A 19,602-nucleotide genomic window follows, 5' to 3' on the forward strand; every position below is an offset into this window, starting at 1 on the left:
AGAACCCCTCCCAGAAGGCTTCAGAGAAATTTATCTGAAGTTCTAATTCCCAGTTCATTTTAATCTTACTTAAAGGGACATTGTGCAACATTTTCAGTGGTTTATTGGCAAAAATTGATGTCTGCATTGATGTCCGACAATCTTTGTCAATCATCCTTGGAAGAGGTCCATCTATAATTTTGTGCCCTCCTCGAGCCATGCCCACCTCCCATTTATTTTTCACCCCTCTCTCCAGTTCTGCTGTATTTACACCGGTTTTAATATATTTTGCTTCCATCTTGCTGCCCTGCCCTACTCTACTTAAACGCTACTTAGCTCTCTCTCTACTCTACCGGTAGACTACTGCATCCACCTGTTGCACACAATGCGTGCGGCAGTGTTTCCCCTAGGATGGAGTTGTAGCAGCACATAAAAAATAATTTTCACATGCGTGAAACTTTTATGTATGCTTGCAAAGCACAGCCTGCTGGGATGTTTCTATGTATCTACTGGCACCAGAAGGGCTTTTAGGACTAAGTACATACAGTACATTTGTGCACAGTAATGAGCAGGTGAGGTGAGGTGTCTCAAGATATAGGAAAATACAATTTCATTGAACATAATAAATGTAACAAGTCACTTGACATGCTGCTGTTTTGTGCTATGACCTATTTTAGTGCTGGAAGTTGTTATTTACGTGACAACGCCTGAACGCAACACAAGCTCAGCACCAAATGAGTACCGTGCTGTGAGCAGTGTGTTTGCCTGTGCGTAACAGCAGTCCTTTGATGGTTATTTACACACTGTCCATAACAATAACTTTATCAGCTGACAAACTGCACCGGGCTCGGGGTCAGGTTTGCTCAGGAAAATGCGGCCCGAGCTGCTCTAGCGTGCTCACCTGTGTGTGTGGCGGAACTCGGAACATGTGCGATACAGAGAGCAGAGTTACAGAGATACAGAGATACTGAGATACAGTATGGAAGCCCATTTCCGCCACTTGATGAAAAAAAATAAGATCTAATAACTCAAAATAATGAGATACTAAGTCAAAATAATGAGATACTAAGTTGAAATAATGAGATACTATCTCAAAATAATGAAATAGTAAGTCGAAATAATGAGATACTATCTCAAAATAATGAGATACTAAGACAAAATAATGAGCTACTAAGTCAAAATTATGACGTACTAAGTCAAAATAATGAGATACCAAGTCCAAGAATGAGGTGAATGAGTACAGTTACAGCCTTTGACAATCCATACTCTTCATCTCTCAGTCACGATGGATAACATCATTGAGGGATACTAACTCAAAACAATGAGGTAATAACTCATGTAGCCTACATCGGATATGCCACACACTACACTTTGATGTGACTTAAGTAGCCAAACATACCCCATACATGTTAAAAAAAGGGGAAAGAAACTATACATTTTTATAAATTGATTGTCTCTGACTTGCATTCTATAAATAAAATTTATGAAAAAAAAGAAAGTATGGCAATTTGGTGTGGCCTCAAAGAGGAGTGATTATACATCAATTTCTCAATTATTTGCAAGGATTTGGGAAGCAATATGGGCAGGCATTGGAAGACATATAAATATTTTGGCAACACATTCATTTTTACAATCTGTACTCTACCTGCTAAGGACAAAGGTAGGTAATTCCATCGCTGCAAATCTGATTTAACTGCCACTGTTAATGAAATAAGATTTTGCTCTTGCATCATTCACATAGATCGTGTTATTGTAATGCCGAGGTATTTAATTCCTGTGTTGGCTATTTTAAAGGGTATAGTCGACGGTGGTATGTGTAGCATATATTTGACTGTAAGTAATATAACTGCAGCAAATAGCTAGAAGCAGGCTAGTGCAATCAGAAGACCAGATTCAGCCGAGGAGAACGTGTAGCTGATGAACAATAAATCAAGACACAGAGACGGATGAATGCAGTATAGGTACCATGTATTTGAAAAAACAAAACAAAAAAAACCCCAAAACAAATCATTCGAATATTACAAAATAAACATGGCCATGTAAATAGATATATTTTTCTTCAAGTACAAAATTAACTCCAAATACTCAATATACAGAAATTGCCTCACAAGGCTTGTGTTAGCTTATGTCTGGTAATTAGTTATGTTGTTGGTGCCCCATTGTCTTCTTTCACACTATTCAATTATTCAGTTAAAGTTGTGAAAAATCAAATGAACCAACTCAAGCAAAACCATCCCAAAAACAACAAAACAACCAACCCAATAATGAAGCACATTGAATAAATGTGGACCCCGTTCATAACACACAGTTTGTTAAGTTCATCAGTTCATCAGTGTGCTGGACCAAAGTGTGTGTGTGTGTGTGAATGGGGGCAAAAGAGATGAATGGGGGGAAGTTTTTGCTGCAGTGTCCTACCGCTGTGGCAGGCATATGATGATTATTGCTGAGCGTAATTCTGGGTTCCTCCAGAGTGGACTCCTATTCAACTGGAGTTGGAATAGCACGCCATCATTGATTTTCCATGCACATTAAACCTGGCCTGGTTTAAACATATATGGCCAGAGCTCTTAGCAACTAGCTAACTGCATAACAGTTAATCTCGATCAAAACAAACCATCTTAACCAATTACATTCAGAGTTGTAAACTGAATACATAAATGTAACAATTAAACAACCCATTAACAAACTGGTAAATCTTCAGAGTAATGAAGCAGCGTGTGCCTCTGGGTGCTAAACACAGTACACTAGCTGTCATCAACTGACCACTAACACGCTACTTCAAATGTCAAACATTGTAACAAAACACTCGTTATTTCTACACACACACACACACACACACACACACACACACACACAATATGTTGTGTGTTTAACAGTGCGTGTGCTAATCAAGTGTATGTTAAAGTATAGTTAACTATCATTTGTTTGGCAAGAGGCTAACAATAAGTTCAGCTTCACTCATCAATTCAAGCAGTCAACAGATTTCACACTTCAAGTATTCAACTGGTTTCAAATTTCAGACTTACAGAGGTTATAGAGCCTGATTCATCTGTTATCTGAATAATTTGGTTCAATGCCGTTTTAGCCTTCAGCTGGTGGGCCAGGAGGCCTCCAGCTTTGTCACCATGTTCATATACCAATGCTAACCAGGATGACTAGCATGAAAGCCCAGCTAGATAAGCTCGAAGATGCTGAGTAACAGTGCCAAAACTGCCCCCCAGCATTAGCCTCCGAGGTAGAGAAGCTGAATGCCAAACTGGTAGAATACAAGGACAGGGAAAGACGGGTGAATCTATGCATCTACAGGTTTCAAGAACACACCGAGGACAAAGCTGCCATATCCTTTTTGACGACAACGTTTTGTCTTCCAAGGTAGCCTGGATCTGGAGCACATCCACAGGTCACTGGCTCCAGTCAAGGCTGGGGCTCCCCCGAGGCCTTTCATTGTACGCTGCCTGAGATTTCAACAGAAAGACCATGTGAGGAACCCAGCCAGGAGCTCAGAGATGTGCGCTGGCACTGGCACAAAATAAGCTTCTACCAAGATTTTTCAAAGGCTACACAAGATCAGTGGCGCTCTTTCCTGGAATGTAAATGGCTGCTTCACTTGGCAAAGATCCCATTTGCTATCGGCTACCCCACTGTCCTTTCTTTTACGGCTCCCAGGGGGACCAAACATTGCTTCAATGATCTGAAAAGGCATTACAGTGCATCAGAAACCTTTAAAGTATCCTTTGAATAATGATCTACTACCACGGCTGACAATTGTTTTATTTTTTCTCCCTCTCCTTCCTCTATTGGACACTGTTCCACACTGGTAAGACAATTTGGCCACCACTTCAATTTTTTTTTTTAAAAAAGAGGCTTGACTGGCAAACTTTTTTTCGCTCTGCTTGTTTTATATATTAACTGTGAGGTTTGGATGGAGGGATGAACTCACGTTCTTTCTAACTAAAGAGGAATTCTTTGTTATGAACTTTTTGCGCTTAATAGGTCTGAAAAATTGCCCTTAACCTCAACTGTACAGCTCTTATTGATCGATGTGTTAGTGTATGCATGTATGGTTATCATGGGTGTGTTTGTAAGGATGCACATGCATGTATGCATGCATATGTTGGCGTAAGCATAGGTATACATATCTAGCACTTTAAAGGACAACTTCGGTATTTTTCAGCCTGGGCCCTATTTCCCCATGTGTATGTGTGCGTATGATTCATGGGTACAACTTGTTCTAAAATTGGTTCAGTATTGAAGGAGACGGATGCAACCGGAGCCGCGAAACGAGCTAAAACGGTAATGGGAGCAAATACATCCCACATAAGTTTGCGCATTAAAAGTGCTTTTTTTCGCCACTGACCGGTTCAGATCGCCAGTGCTATGAGTGGAGTCAGCTGTCAGTCAGTGTTGGAGCAGAGAGGGGGAGGGCTGCCCCGCTGGGTACAGTAAGTGAGTATGTGTGTACGAAGTGTGTGTTTTTTCACCACTGACCGGTTCAGATCGCCAGTGCTATCTCTGTAAATAGCATACTAACTTAGCCTTTCCCTTACCTCTGGGCTGTGTGATGTCAAGAGCTTTGCTCCACTGTGTAGCTCTCTCTACTCGTGGGACAGCCGTTTTCTTGAGGAAGAGGTGTTTCGGGATTGGATGTCTTCTCTTCTTCAGCTGGCAGTAGTCATCTTGGGAGAAGTGAGCACTGCAGACCCGATGGTCTGCAAGGCACAGTGTCTGGACAGGAGTGTTAGCATCCATTTGTAGCACAACTAGCCACAACTTCAGCATCTCGCCGTCCGACAAAGGAAAAATGAAAGCTGGATGGGGTGTTGCACGACATCCTGTTCTTGCGTTAGGGAAAAAGGCCCGTTTATTTGAGCACTTGTAACGGAGTTAAAAAAGCACTTAATTCTCAGTACATATTTCCAATCTATATTTGAGAATTTGTAATTATTTTATTTGAATATTTTATTGGGTATTTGTGAATTTTATCTCAATTAGTTGTTTTTATTTGTGGTTATTTTAATTTTCCTGTGGAAACTGCTTTTTTTTTTTTGCCCTTCATGACTTCATGGGTTTCCGTCGCCCCCCCCAGCCCCTCACAGTGCTCTTTTGCATTGCTGAGGATAAGTTGTGTGTGAAAATGCTCCGACATTATTTTGTTATTTACATTATAAAACGAGCTGCATAAACCGTAACCCTCGGTGTGTGGTGTTAACTGTTGTTAATATGATGTTATCCAGCCATTTTGAGCTGATTTGAACAGTGTTATTACGAGTTTGGACGGTGTTTTTATGTAACTTTTTGGGCGCGATTTGCAATACAGCGTACCGCCAAAAGTTGTGTCTTCATGTAGAGCAGGAGATTTTCCACCTTATTCATTGTTAAAAACCTGTCGTTTAGGAGCTGAGGTGCAGACAGTGGAACAGAGGGCAAATTATGTGCTTTGTGTCTTCTGCAGGTATGTTTTTGTTTGATTTATGTTGTATTTTCCATTGTTTCTGTTAGTTCCCCCTCCATGTGTGCCTTTTTACTCTGTCCACCAGGTGTCACTGTTTGTTTCATGAATATACTGTGTTAAACGTTTTGTGGTGATTTGTTAATATAATTCATGTTGAAATTTATGTTTTTCAGCAGTGTTTGGTATGACTTTGCAAATAATTTAATAAGCAATTTGTATGTTATATTAATTACATATTTAAATGTAATTTTATTGCATTTATACATATTGTTAAAAGACAAATGAGCTCAGACAGTGCTGTTTCGCATTGCTGAGGGAGCTCCAAAAACTCTGGTAACACTCCAGGGGGTAGCACGTTAAAGACTCCGTCCCAAACTCTGACTCTTCTAGCATAACACACACACTTCATACACACATACTCACTTACTGTACCCAGCGGGGCAGCCCTCCCCCTCTCTGCTCCAACACTGACTGACAGCAGACTCCAATCATAGCACTCATAGCACTGGCGATCTGAACCGGTCAGTGGCGAAAAAAAGCACTTTTAATGCGCAAACTTATACGAGACGTATTTGCCCCCGTTACCGTTTTAGCTTATTTCGCGGCTCCGGTTGCATCCGCCTCCCTCAATACTGAACCAATTTTAGAACGAGTTGTACCTATGAATTATACGCACACATACACATGGGGAAATAGGGCCCAGGTTGAAAAATATCGAAGTTGTCCTTTAAGACAGCCAAAGTGGGGGCGTCGGTAGCGTAGTGGATAGTGCCAGCGCCCCATGTACAGAGGCTTCGCCTCGCAGCAGCGGCCGCGGGTTCCAATCTGGCTCACAGCCCTTTGCTGCATATCAGTCCCCACTCTCTCTCTCTGTCTCCCCATTTCACGCTCTGTCCTGTCAATAAAGGCAAAAAGCCCATAAAAATAATCTTCAAAAAAAAAAAAAAAGCAGCCAAAGTACTGGCCTGGCACCTTCAAGGTTACATGACAAAACTAGTACATAGCGATCAGACAGGCTTTATAATATCAAGGCTGGCCTCAGATAATGTAGGAGGCTATAGCATCTCATAGATGGAGCTCAGGGCCTGGCTTCTCCAGCTGCAATCCTGTCGTTATGCAATGAGAGCCTATGACCATCTGAGTGGCAATTTTTGTGATCAGTGATTCACACGATGGCTCTGGCATTCCTTTTATTAATATGGTCAAGGTGCTGTATAATAATCCAACAGCTATGGTGCTAAGGCAGAATTTGCTCCCTTCCATTTCCCATCTCTAGATGGTGGAGGCAGAACTGCCATTTGAGCACACTGTTGTTTGCACTTTAGTTTAAGCCACTGGCCCAGACGGTTTGTCAATTTCCACTGCTGTTTCTGATCTCTATTAATGGCACACCTCATAATTTTGTTATACATGGATGATGTGCTGTTGTGCATAAATAATGCTATTCAGTGTATTCCACAGATATTGTCTATATTTGATCAATATGGGAATCTATCTGGTTTTAGAACAAATTGACAGAAATTGGCCCTATTACCACTGAATCAGGCAATGACCAGTGCCCCTGTCCCTTCCCCTATTCTGGTTGTAAAAGAATTCACATACCTGGGAATTGAATTTTTCCCTTTGATTCAAGCTATGGTTAAACATAATTTCAGCTGAAGAAGGAGGACGCACAACTCCAATATTTTTAAAAAAAAACAATGGGTGCAAGTTGCAGAATGATTCCAAAAAAACTTGTGGCCAACAGCACTCACAAAAGACAAAAAAGACAAAATGTATAATTTACTAGGGGAACACAAACATTTAGGCCTAAGACTTCTTCAGTGTATCAAACCTCATTGATTCATTGATATACTGAAGGCTTAGGCCGAAATGTTTGTTTGTTTGTTTGTTTGTTTGACCATGTGCTACCCTAGTAAATTATACATTTTGACTTTTTTGTCTTTTGTGAGTGCTGTTGCCCACAAGTGTTTTTTTAAACATAATTTCAGCAACATGTTTAATGGTGTGCACTGCCAAACTCCCTTTGCACACAAGCTTCAATAATCAAGATGAATATGTTACCCAGAGTGAATTTTGCTTGCTCTATGGTACCTCTTCCCCCACCTCCACAATACTGGTGCAAACTTCAGACAGCTGTGTCAAATTTTTTATGGCATGGTAAACGAACACACATCAGGCTCAGCACTATGCACCGTGAAAGGAAGGCTAGGGGCCTCTCACTACCAAATTTAAAATACTACATTTGGGCATCTATGCTTAGACTGGCACTCACCTGGCTGCAGCTGAAAGCACAGCCTTCATGGCATGCCTTGGAAGAGAGCCTTGTGACACCATATTCCCGTCATGATCTCTTGTATGCAAATGTACCAGTTTCACAGTCCCGCCTTAAGTTTGGTCCCATTATGTTGCCATTACTTTCCGTCTGGAGACTACTGGTTGGTGGCCAACCAATTCAGTTCACCTGCTGGAGAGAAAAAGGGATTCGATACACTGGGGGACATTTACAATGAAGAGGGCTTGCACTGTTTTCTAGATTTATGCACAGAATTCAACTTACCACGCTCCTCCTTTTTCTTTTATTTGCACCTAGGATCAGCTCTTAAGGCTAGTTTCATGGCAGGACCCTCTTACGCCTCATCCTTTTCACAAAATCATGCACAGCACAAGTGGCACAAGTGGCCTGGTTTCCAAATTTTATCGGTTTATATTACAGCAGGCAAACAGACCCCTGTCATTACAGAACATGTGGAGAACGGATGTTCCTGACTTGGACGCCCACCTTTGACTGGGACAAAGTCTGGTCCAACAAACTTTTGTCTTTTAAAAATTCTGATTACCAGCAAATACATTATAATTTCATTCACAGAACATATTTGACTCCTAGGAAGCTTTGTTTAATGAAAACTATCCCTGATCTTTCTTATTCTTTGTGTCCAGTGAAAGCCATGGGTACGTTTTCTCACATGTTCTGGGAATGCCCTCCAGTGGCTAGTTCTGGAGAATGGTTGCTTCTAATCTCCCTGAGATGTTTGAGATCAGTGTTCCTTGCTTGCCTTCTTCACACTTATCTTGAATGATCTGCCTAAGAAGGACTTGACACCGCTCAAAAAACGAGCGATATTGGACGGGCTTACAGCTGTGAAGAAACTGGTTGCAACTCGTTGGAAGCCTCCCCATGTGTGGCTTTTGACATACTTAGATACATACTTGTGTATCTGGAGCTATCAATGGCCAAAGTGCCCGGGGCTAAAGAAGAGACAGTGGAGATGTGTTTCAGCCAACATTGTGCAGCTTGAATTAAAGTTGGAATGCCCCCCCCCCCCCCCCCCCCAAAAAAAATTTTATGCAAAACTTTCTAGTTTTCATCTGTAGTCCCTCAGCAGGTTGTTACAGATGTGGCCTAATCTTATCAATACATCAGCAAGCACTTCAGTATGACACAATTCAGATGATGGGTGTTGGGCAAGTTACTCTCAAAATGTAATATAGTACATAGTACATATTACTAGCTACCTTCACTGAACATGATAATGATAACTGAAGACAAGAGCAGATGAAGCGCTCATGTGGGTTGCAGTATCATGGTATCCAGGAAGGTGCTCTTTGGTCAGGATGTGTAGTACAGCTTGAAAAAAACAAAATCCAAGGCAACTCTTCTCTGGTATAAAAGTTAAAAGGCCTTTATTAAATGGCTAGTTCATAATGAACATTAATATCACCAACATGTTTCGGCCATGCTCACTGGCCTTCATCAGGGCATAATGATGATGATAATGATAATGTTGAAAATCAGTATAGCATGACCCAGATGTGTTGATCACTGGTGTGATGTGTGGATGAATGAAAAATGAAAAACAATAAACTTAACAATAACAATTAACGGACATTTATTTCAGGTGGTAACACATTATGTGACATTATAAATGTAATAATATTACCCAAAATCCTGTTGGTAATGCATTATATTACTTCATTACTGCTAAAATGTAATATATTATTGTCACATGTTACTTATTTACTATAATGTATTACCCCCAGCACAGACGATATAATTCATTGCAATACACTAAAATACATGAACACATTACAAATGTTACAGATATGTGAAAACAATGAGAGCATTTAAAGACAGTGCCAGAGATGACGATGTAGTATGATTAATCATGATTGTAAGTTTGCTTTCTTAAGTTTATTTTTAAAAGTTCGGTAATTGGTGTTCTCTCTAAGTTCAGTATGAAGGTTATTCCAGTAGTGGGGACCTCTGACTGAGAAGGCTGATTGCCCATACTTGTTATGTCTTTATTGTACAGCACAATCCCTTCTGGTTGCCCTTGCTGTCCTGTTACTACTGTCTTTCTGCAAGTCCATGTAAGACATTAACCCTCAGGTCCCCCTTATAAAAAATCACACCTGTCCCCTTCGGGACATTTTTCGTCCTTGTTGAAAAACAATCATAAAAATATTAAATATTAATATTTTTTCTACTTTTTTTTTTTGCTTAAATCTTTTAACCAACTCAGATTATACATATCAAATATCCATTCATTTTGAGGATTTTTAACCCTTTATATGCCATTTTCTTTACATGAAGTCATGGTTACTTTTATGGAAAAAAAACATGAATTATGAACTACTTTCTATATAGTAAATGTTGGATGGATTTTTTTTTCTAATTATCACAGTCTGGGATATGTGAATGATTAATAACAACACCAGTTTTGATGCATTATTATTTTTTTGTGCAGTTTCAATTTTTCAATAAACACTGACACCTTTCCCCTTGGGGACGTTTTTCATCCTTGTTGAAAAACAACCATAAAAGTATTAAATATTAATATTTTTTTTCTACTATTTTTTTCTTAAATCTTTTAACCAACTCCTACTGGGATTATAGGCCTACAAATAATACCAAATATTCATTGTGTCTGTGTGTGTGTATGTATGAGAGAGAGAGAGAGAGAGAGAGAGAGAGAGAGAAGTAATGTAACCTTGTATGAGCTGAAATATGTGCTACCAGAAACTGAATTTGAATCATTTATATTTGAATTTAAATTTCTAAACTTGAATAATTGCATTGAAAAACTGAAATTGAATCACATAATCTGAAATTGAATCATTTATATTTGAATTTGCATTTCTAAACTTGAATAATTGCATTGAAAAACTGAATTTGAATCACATAATTTGAAATTGTATTGTTAATTTGAATCATTGCATTGAAAAACTGACTCTGAATAGTATAATTTGAAATTGAATTTATTTCTATATATCTTCACATTCAGCTCTCACAATCCAAATTCAGTTCTCAAAATTCAATTTCAATTTACTGTGACAGACATCCGGGTAGTTTAAGGATGAAGGAAGAGCAATCGAGCACAGATACACAGGACTCCTCTTCGGCCAATCAGCACCTACGATTCTGAGCACGTAGGAAGAAACGCTCGCCCCGATCCATAGACCATAGACAATAGGCTCGTTTGAGATGAACTGCGCCTCGCCTGAAAAGAAGACGAGAACAGGCGGCCGCAGCGGGGGGCGGTGACAAAAAGCTTTGGTGAAGTCGGACAGTTTCCCAACAGTTTCCAGCAGTCTTCAGTCCATACAGGAAGTCACAGACCATAGGCGTCATTTAGGTATGGCGAGGTATGGCAGCTGCCATACCTTGGAATCGGGAGAAAAAAAGAGAGAGGTTCTGTAGTCATCTTACTCGAGGCGCACTGGCTGGTTGTTTTCATTGTATTGCACTTAAATAGGTCAATAATATGCTCATCAGTGAATACGAGTGTTAGTGAACACGAGTGTTATTGAATCAAATTGTTCGCCACTTCCCTCCTCTGCGAGTTATGAGTTATGTGAGTTATCGTATATTTCCAAATAGTCGCCTGGTGGCAAATTGCTGCCGGGCACCTAATAGCCGCCAGGGGTTTGACCCATTTTATTAAACGCCGGTCGGATTAAACGTCCGGGAGATTATTTCCTCATTCATTGCCCCATGGCTGTCCCTCCTTCAGGGACTGTTTGCGCTTTTATGCACGGGTCGGTGGTGAAGTGGTGCACATGACTTGTGCTACGGACGGACGGACGGACGGACAGACAGCCACGTATCTAAAACAGGTAATACATCTGGCTACATCTTTCCCACATCAAATATCCGTGATCGCCTTGACCCGCGTGCATAAAAGCACACACAATTCCATGTCCTCTCACCGTGGGTGCTGTGATTTGATGGCCCGGTACTCATTGTAGCCCACTCTTATAAGACCCAATAATAATAATAATAATAATAATAATAATAATAAGTTACTGTGGACCTATATGCCATGCCTTTTAATAAAATTACCAGAACAGTTCGCTGAAAAACAGGTAATGTCAGCCTGAATTACTCATGTGCGTCCCCGGTGAAAATCACTGACATGCATGGGGAATACAGCTTTTACAAGCTCGCCATAGCTGTCAGGACTCAGGGACCAGAATTCGGGATGGCGGACCGTCGGGATGGCGATATTTCGGTGTGGCGGCCTGTAACTGTTGGTTAAATGGCCCGTTCAATTGGTATTTGGATAACTGGGGCTTTACTGGTATAATGCAACAGCACCACCCAGCGGTTAAACCCGTGTACACGAAAAAAATGACCCACTCTAAATGTTTAGAGATTTTTGTACACGAACTCACCCCTACATTATACAGTATTTTAGCACTAAAAACATACTGGACAGGAACTGTAACCAAATAACGGCCTGGTGCAGGTCGGTGCAAAAAAAAAAAAAAAAAAAAAAAAGAAGCCTTGAGCAAATAGTCGCCTGGTTTTTTAAATGCCTGGGGTCAAAATCGATTTTGTGAAATAAACGCCCGGGCTACTATTTGGAAAAATACGGTATCTATGTGTTGTAAAAGCATTATGCTCTGCCTCTGTAGACAGCCTGTCTAAATGATGTCTTGAAGCCTGTCTGATTGTATGTGGGGGTTTTTTCTTCATGTTGGCACGTTAAGCTTGTATTTTCGGTCTCTGGAGACACTCCAATAACTTCGCCTATACAGTATTGTACCAAATTAGCCTTTGTTTTACTGTGTTTCATACACCAGACCCCTTGGTTATCTTCCAGAAATGAGCTTGTAATTAATGTATTTTCTTTATTTTCTGTGAAGTTAAACACATGACTAATGATAATTAAACGTCCACTCGCTGTCCGTGGTGCTGAAATATGCGCCGAAATAGGTCCGATGTTTTCACTGCTCTCACCAAGTCGAGCATTACATGCAGGCATGAGGTATTATGAATGTGAGAAACAGCTTCATGTCCTTTGAAACAGTTTTCAGTAGCATAGTATGTACTTCTGACAGGTCAAAGACCAAAGTGAAGTTTTATATAAGTTCATATTTTTGAAACTCCATCATCAGTAGATCTGTGACGTCATGTCATATTGCTATACCTTAGCTTTTGCTGAAACGACGCCCCTGATTCATATCAAATGGAGGATAAACCATGAACATAAACTACAGATCACCAAGCATCAAGCATTTTAATAAATTAATCTATCATAATTAAAACAACTGGAGACTGAGAACAAACTGATATATGGGTCTGATCATTTTTTTTAATAAACTGACATCATTCCAGACAGGATCTGTGACTTCCTGTATAGACTGAAGGCTGCTGGAAACTGTCGGGAAACTGTCCGACTTCACCGCAGCTTTTTGACACCACCCCCGCTGCTCCATTTTGCAACTAATATTGCAATATTTTTATACAGACCACACTGTCACATCCTTATGAGCACAGCAAGACCATTTTTGATCTACTCTGCATTTGCGCTCCCTGTTAGGGGCCTATAGTGCTTAAAGTGGCCAAACCAGGAATTGCATTGAAAAGACAGCAGGGCCCCATAAATGGAAATTGGCCCCATCTGTTTTTTTTTTTTTGTTTGTTTTTTTTTTACCATTTTTGGGTCTCTCTAGCCAACCTGACTGCCAAAGATAAAAAAAAAATCATGTTTTTTATGTAAATTGAAGGGGTATCAAAAAATGTCTTTTTAATGGGTTTCAATGGGGACGTTTTTCATCAGAGAGGGAATGGTGTTGTAAAAAGTTGCCATTTGTGTATTTTAGGCCTGATTGAGGAGCGGCTTTAAAATTTCAAAAATATCACCAAGTTATCAAAAAATAAAAACTAAAAAATGACTGAAAAGGACGTTTTCCATCCAAGGGGGACAGGAAGGTGTAGTTGATGACTTTGGTAAATGGACCTGCATGCACTTATATAGCGAGTCATTATGAGTCACATTTGCCCACTCACACAGAGGCTACCATACAAGGTACTCTGTTTTTAACACACTCACACACTGAACAGCCATCAGGAGCAATTTGGGGTTCAGTATGTTGCGCAAGGATACTTCGACATCAGGCGGTTGAGGGTTGTCAATTGCTTTCAGGGCGGGTGCTGGCTGGGAACATCTGTGGGGTCTTCACTGTAGTGGTGGAGCCTTGATGGTTGATGACTTTTACTGGTCCCTCCATCTAGTCTAGAACCAGGCAGCCTTGGAAGTATCAGATGATGTAGTACAGAGCGGTTCTTGGATGTGTATGGCAAAGGGGGTCTGGGACTTGAGAGCAAGCGTTGTGGTGTCTTCATAGCAAAGTTGTGGAGGAGGTGGGATTCACTTGTCTGTGCCTTCTGAGTGCAGGCCAGGGTGGCTGCTTCTCATCTGACCTCTGCTGGAGCAATGCCAGCAAGGACAAGCAGTTGGTTTGTTTGGGTGGCTCGTAGACATCCGCAGACAGTTGGTAGGGTGGCATTGAGTCCAGTGTCCAGCTTCTTGACATGGGGGCTACGGCATCAGACTGGAGCACAGTACTCAGTGGCTGGAAACACCAAGGTCTCGGTGGAAATTCGCAGTGTGTTTGTTGTGGCTCCCCATGTGGTACCAACTAGACGATGTATCAGTGCAGCACGGGCGGTTGTCTTTGCCTTGACACTGACCAGGTGTTCTTTAAATGATAGTGTTCTGTCAAGCTTCACGCCCAGATATGTGGAAAATGGCTGGAACTGTAGCCTGATGCTATTAATCATGCTGTTTAGTTCGTGGGTCACTTCTTTGTTGTTGAGTTGGAACATTGATGTTACAGTCTTATCAATACTGAGCTTGAGGCACCAGTTCTTCAGGTACGCTCGCTTGAAAGGCACAGACGGATAAAGAGGTGATAGGGTGGCAACAATGAAAAGGTGCAGCAACTATTTTTTTTACTAGTGGCATTCAATTAAAAGAAAAAAGCAGTGTGGTGCACCTCACGTTTTGCAGCCTGCAAAACACTTTCTGTGTGATCGGGATCTAACACAGCTGACATCCATGCCAGTTGCTGCTCTTGATCTGTGTGCAAACTGTCTAACTAGGCAGCACTGATTAAATATGAATCAAGATTCTGTTACTTCACTGTCTATTTCTCACCTCAAATTTTTTCAGAAACATGTTTTAGTGAGAAAGTTTGCCTCAGCCAGGGGGCGGTGCCCTTTCACAGCTTGTCTGTTTTCAACATGGCGGCCAGGTCACAAATCCACCCCCTCAATACTGTGACTAAAATCAAAAATGAAATGCCCACTGTCATACTTCTCAGTAACTAATCACACCATTATGAGCTCCATATTTATGCAGAGTAAGGCCTAATAATTCTAATGTCAAACTGCAGAGACAGTCAGATCTGTTTCGGACTTTCACAGCAAGCCTGCACCAAGAACAAAAACTGGCGAAAGCAACAAGCTATCTTAAATTCAAACAAATGTGTTTGTAGTGGTTGCTCTTGCGTGAGGCCCGATGAGAGTAAGCCAGAATATAAGAGAAAAATCCAGGAAGAGGAAGGTTATTTAAGTGTGGGAGTTGCCTATTTGAATTTGTTTGAGACTATGCTGCAAGGTGACTGTGTTTACTGATCCCGATCCTGTGAGATCCCGATCCTGTGAGTCATTACCTGGAGCTTGCATAAACGGAGCCTGGGTTTGTTGAAGGTGGCAGTGCTGTTGGGCTGAGAAAGCCATGTGTAACTAAGGTAAAGGAGGTTGTTGGGTTGGTGCAGGGAGCAGTGAGACCTGCCATTAGGGGAGTGTCTCTGGGACGCCAGAGATCACTGTCTAGCCTCCTGGAGGTGTTGTGGGACCAACTAGACGAAACACTGGTAAAAGGAGGTTCCCACCTGATGACCCCAAAGACGTGTTAGTTATCACTGCTCATTGGTCTGTATAGTTAAGCCTTGCCATAATAGCTTATCATAGGGCTTAGGAGGTTATTCACTGAGCACTGATCCTTTCTCTAGAGCACAAATTTCTTGTGGTTATTTGAACTAAGTCTCTGGAATGTATTTTTTTGTATTCTGTTTGTGTTTTTTTTTCTTTTTCAGATACATCTCTGATGATGACACTATAAGATATCTTGAGAGGCATTCTTTCCACAACCTGCCTAGGGTCAACCACATGTATGTAACCTTTGATTAAATAATATTAAATAAGTCTTGCTGAATCTATGATGCCACGAAGCCCTACAATGATAAAACTGTTTCTATATTAGGTTTGCTGGGGAGTGCAATGGATTTCTGTTTAAAATGTTACTATGATCATATAAAATGTGAAGAAATTTCACTGTACAGAGAAACGCACCTCAAAGGACAGTGTAACACGAGAGCAGTTCCTTATATTTTACCTTTCATGAAAACTTAATTGCTTTACATATCTTCAGTAGATTGAAATGATGCCATAAATCTGAACTGCAATGCAAACCTCCACCCACAATCACACTGACCACGGCTCCATGTCATTGGTCCAACAGCCCATTGGTCCGACACAGAACATATTTGACAACAATTTTAAAGGCTCAAGTTACAGCAAAAAGGATGGCCTCTCAAAAAACTGATAAGAAAAATTAGAAATTTGACAAATAATATTATGTGGTGATAAATACATTCAAAATAATAAAAGTTTCAAATTAAATAAGTAAATAACATTAAATAAAATAGAAATAAAGTGCAAAGGAAACCATAGCTTATAATCACCAAGTTTAAAAATAAATAAAAAAAATAGATAAGCTAGTTACAATACTCAGTTCCAATACAGCCTCCCACCACTTGGTGGCGGTAATGCGTCAGTCAGTTGTTTAACAGTTAAACAACTGACTGACGCATTACTGCCACCAAATGGTGGGAGGCTGTATTGTAACTGAGTGTGTCAACATAATAGTATGCGGCCCTCGTGACCCACAGGTGCAAAAATGAATTTGTTTCGTGGCCCTCTAGGCGGCGCTCGCGGCCCACACTTGGGTCGCAGCCCCATGGTTAAGAATCCCTGCCACAGAGGATCGGCAAACGCAACAAAAGTAGGCTACTGGTCGAGATACAAGTGTCATAGAGAGGAGAGAATGAAACACCATAACCTCCTGTTATTAACTCTGGGGTCCGGGTTGGGTGGGGTGCTTTCCGCAGTGCTGAACGGCTCCTGGCGGGTGTATTTCTGCCTTGATGGTGCGCCGCAACTGGCTCTGGGTCAGCTAGGAAAGGCTTGAGGTGAAGCAGGCTCAGGGCTTATGTGTTTATGTCTTGTATATGTATATGTCTTTGTTTTACATTGTAACCCACACCATGATCTTTTCCTAACCCTAACCAAGTGGTTTTTGTGCCTAAACCTAACCAGACCTTAACCACAGGGCATCATGATGATTTCGGAATAACGGGACTTCGGAACAATGGATTTAATATCGTCAGAACAATGGGTTGTTGGAATAATGGGCTGTCGGACCAATGGGCAGACCCCCTGACCGCAGCCAGCCTCTGGCATTACCGTAGCAAACATCTATGGCAGTGGCGTTTTTAAATTCACCTGGAACTCTAAAACAGCAAGTGTGTCTGTTTCTCTCTGCCCTTGTTGTTCACATTTCCTGAGGAGGCTGATGTATTCAACATCTAGTGGACAATGCTAACTCACTTCGACCTCTTCACATATCGTTGGTCATGAACTTTCCATGTCGACATATGATGCGCAAGGTACCCTGGGTGCTGGGTGCATCCACTTCCATTTTCACAGGAAATGTACAGTTTGCATACAGTTTTTTTTATAAACAACAAATGCACATGGTTACATTTTGCCAACTCTTGCAATGTGGTTGGGTTTAGGACAAAAGAACAGGGTTTGGCTTTACAATCTTACAGGAAGTGCACACCGGCTTCTTGGGTGAAAGTTAGTGGTTGTTGGACCCGTCCACCACCTGCCCTACTTACGCCAGAATTCCACTGGATGCGTATCCGTTGCAGAACGGCAGCGCTGGTTATCCGCTGCGTGCACTGCTGTGTGGAGCAGTGCAGCTCCACTGGAAGACATCTCGGTGCACCTCCATGATTAATATCTCCTCTTCCATGGTGTCAGTGGGGTGAAATGAACTCTGCACGACTTCCTGCCCAGCACGATCTGCTCTGTGCTGAATTGCTGTGTTGTGCTCCGGACCGCCGCAGCATTTTAAGAAGTAAATTTAAACTAAAGTAAACTTATCTCTAAGTTTACTTTAGCACTTAGTTGACTTATTGTTAACAGACCGCTCTTTTGGTTATTAAAATTCCCCACAAAGATAACTACAATTGTTATTTTACATACTAACCATTCCTCTTGCTTCTTGCTGTTAGACGCTACTAATATGTACTTATCAAGCCTACTGCATAAAATTAAGGTTATATGTTAACACAACATGACGTCTTTAGTTTCAGCTTGTGTAAAAACTAAAGGTTCTATGTTAATACAACTTGACTTATTTACTTTTAGCTTGAGTAAAAACTAAAGTTTCTATGTTACAACTTGACTTATTTAATTGTAGCTAATGTAAAAACTAAAGTGGTACAAGGTAACGGGTTTCCACATGATTTGCGAGTAAAGTCAACTAATTCGGGTTAAGAGTGTAGTAGTGTTAAACATTGTAGCATAATGCATCTTCACTTCTATTTTATCTTATTTTATTACCTTATATGTACATACTTCTATTTTAAACTCGTATTATTACTTTTTATAATCCTCTCTTCTTCACATCGGAGGAACTGTAACAAATCACAGTTTCCCCTCAAGGATCAATAAAGTATTTCTGATCTTATTCTGATAATGATCTACCTAATATTAGCTAGCTGACATGTATTCGCCAGCATTAGTGCTTGTTCAGTGGACTTCTGACAGAGCAGCATGACATCAGTTAAAAGTTAACTTTAACCCAGCCTGGTTCTATGTGAAAACAACAGCAGAGAGGAACAGACTTAACATGAGCTCTTTTTCCCCACTTTCCCCAGTGACTAGGAATCTCTTCAAGAACTGATTGCGTTTCAACGGCAGGCTTCCAGGTGAATTTGTAAAAGACATTTCAGTGTGCTAGATGTATGGTGCCAGGGGCCTCTGAGCAGATTGTGGTCCTGAAGAATGCCATGTTTTCTTCAGTGTTGCCAACTATTTTTTAAGGGAAGTTGCTAAAAACTGCTAAATGACATTGTGATGTTTGGTTCATTTGAGATGAGCCAGGTTTGTGCAGATTTGATCACTGTTAATCGATTTGTGTCCGACTTCATCCTGACTTCCTCTGACGTCACACAGAAGTGGACAACGAAATTCTCATGAGATCGAGGCAACCGCGGTTCTTAGAGCCAAGCGCTGCAGTTGCTCACCTCAGACTGCAAGACCCAGGGCATGATGGGAAATGCCTGGCTCTCACCTGATCTAACAGCTGATTGATTATGATGTTGACTCAGCAATATGTGTTATATAAACTTTTCATTTTTGTTGGCAATTTCAGAGATTTAGATTTTATTTGTCTGATTTGATTTTTAAAGATATTTTTTGCCTTTAATGGACAGGACAGGTAAGCATGAAGGGGGAGAGAGAGAGAAGGGGGGATGACATGCAGCAAAGGGCCACAGGCTGGATTTGAACCCAGGCCGCTGCAGCAACAGCCTTGTACATGGGGCTCCTGCTCTACCACTACGCCATCAACGCCCCTGATTTGAAGATTTATTCTGTTAACAGACTGCATGTTGTGACTGATGGTGAATTTTAGAAAACAGAGACTAAATACATTCATCATGAACTATACATAGTGTGGCGAGCAGGGGCGAGCAAGGGTGGTGGACAAGTGGTATAAAAATTTAGAGTATGTATTCGCGACTAC

General features: G+C 41.0%; 1 protein-coding gene across 1 annotated transcript in view; it reads left to right on the plus strand.

Annotated features, from left to right (window-relative positions):
* The window catches only part of LOC125905802 (thyrotropin receptor-like), a 49,724-nt gene that overhangs the window by 1,387 nt on the left and 28,735 nt on the right, over positions 1-19,602 (plus strand). The window contains exon 3 of the mRNA XM_049604022.1: positions 15,821-15,895. Within this exon, the coding sequence (XP_049459979.1) occupies positions 15,821-15,895 (75 nt within the window). The remainder of the gene's footprint in view (positions 1-15,820; positions 15,896-19,602) is intronic.

The sequence above is a fragment of the Epinephelus fuscoguttatus genome, linkage group LG18, assembly GCF_011397635.1.
Source record: "Epinephelus fuscoguttatus linkage group LG18, E.fuscoguttatus.final_Chr_v1".
NCBI lineage: Eukaryota > Metazoa > Chordata > Actinopteri > Perciformes > Serranidae > Epinephelus > Epinephelus fuscoguttatus.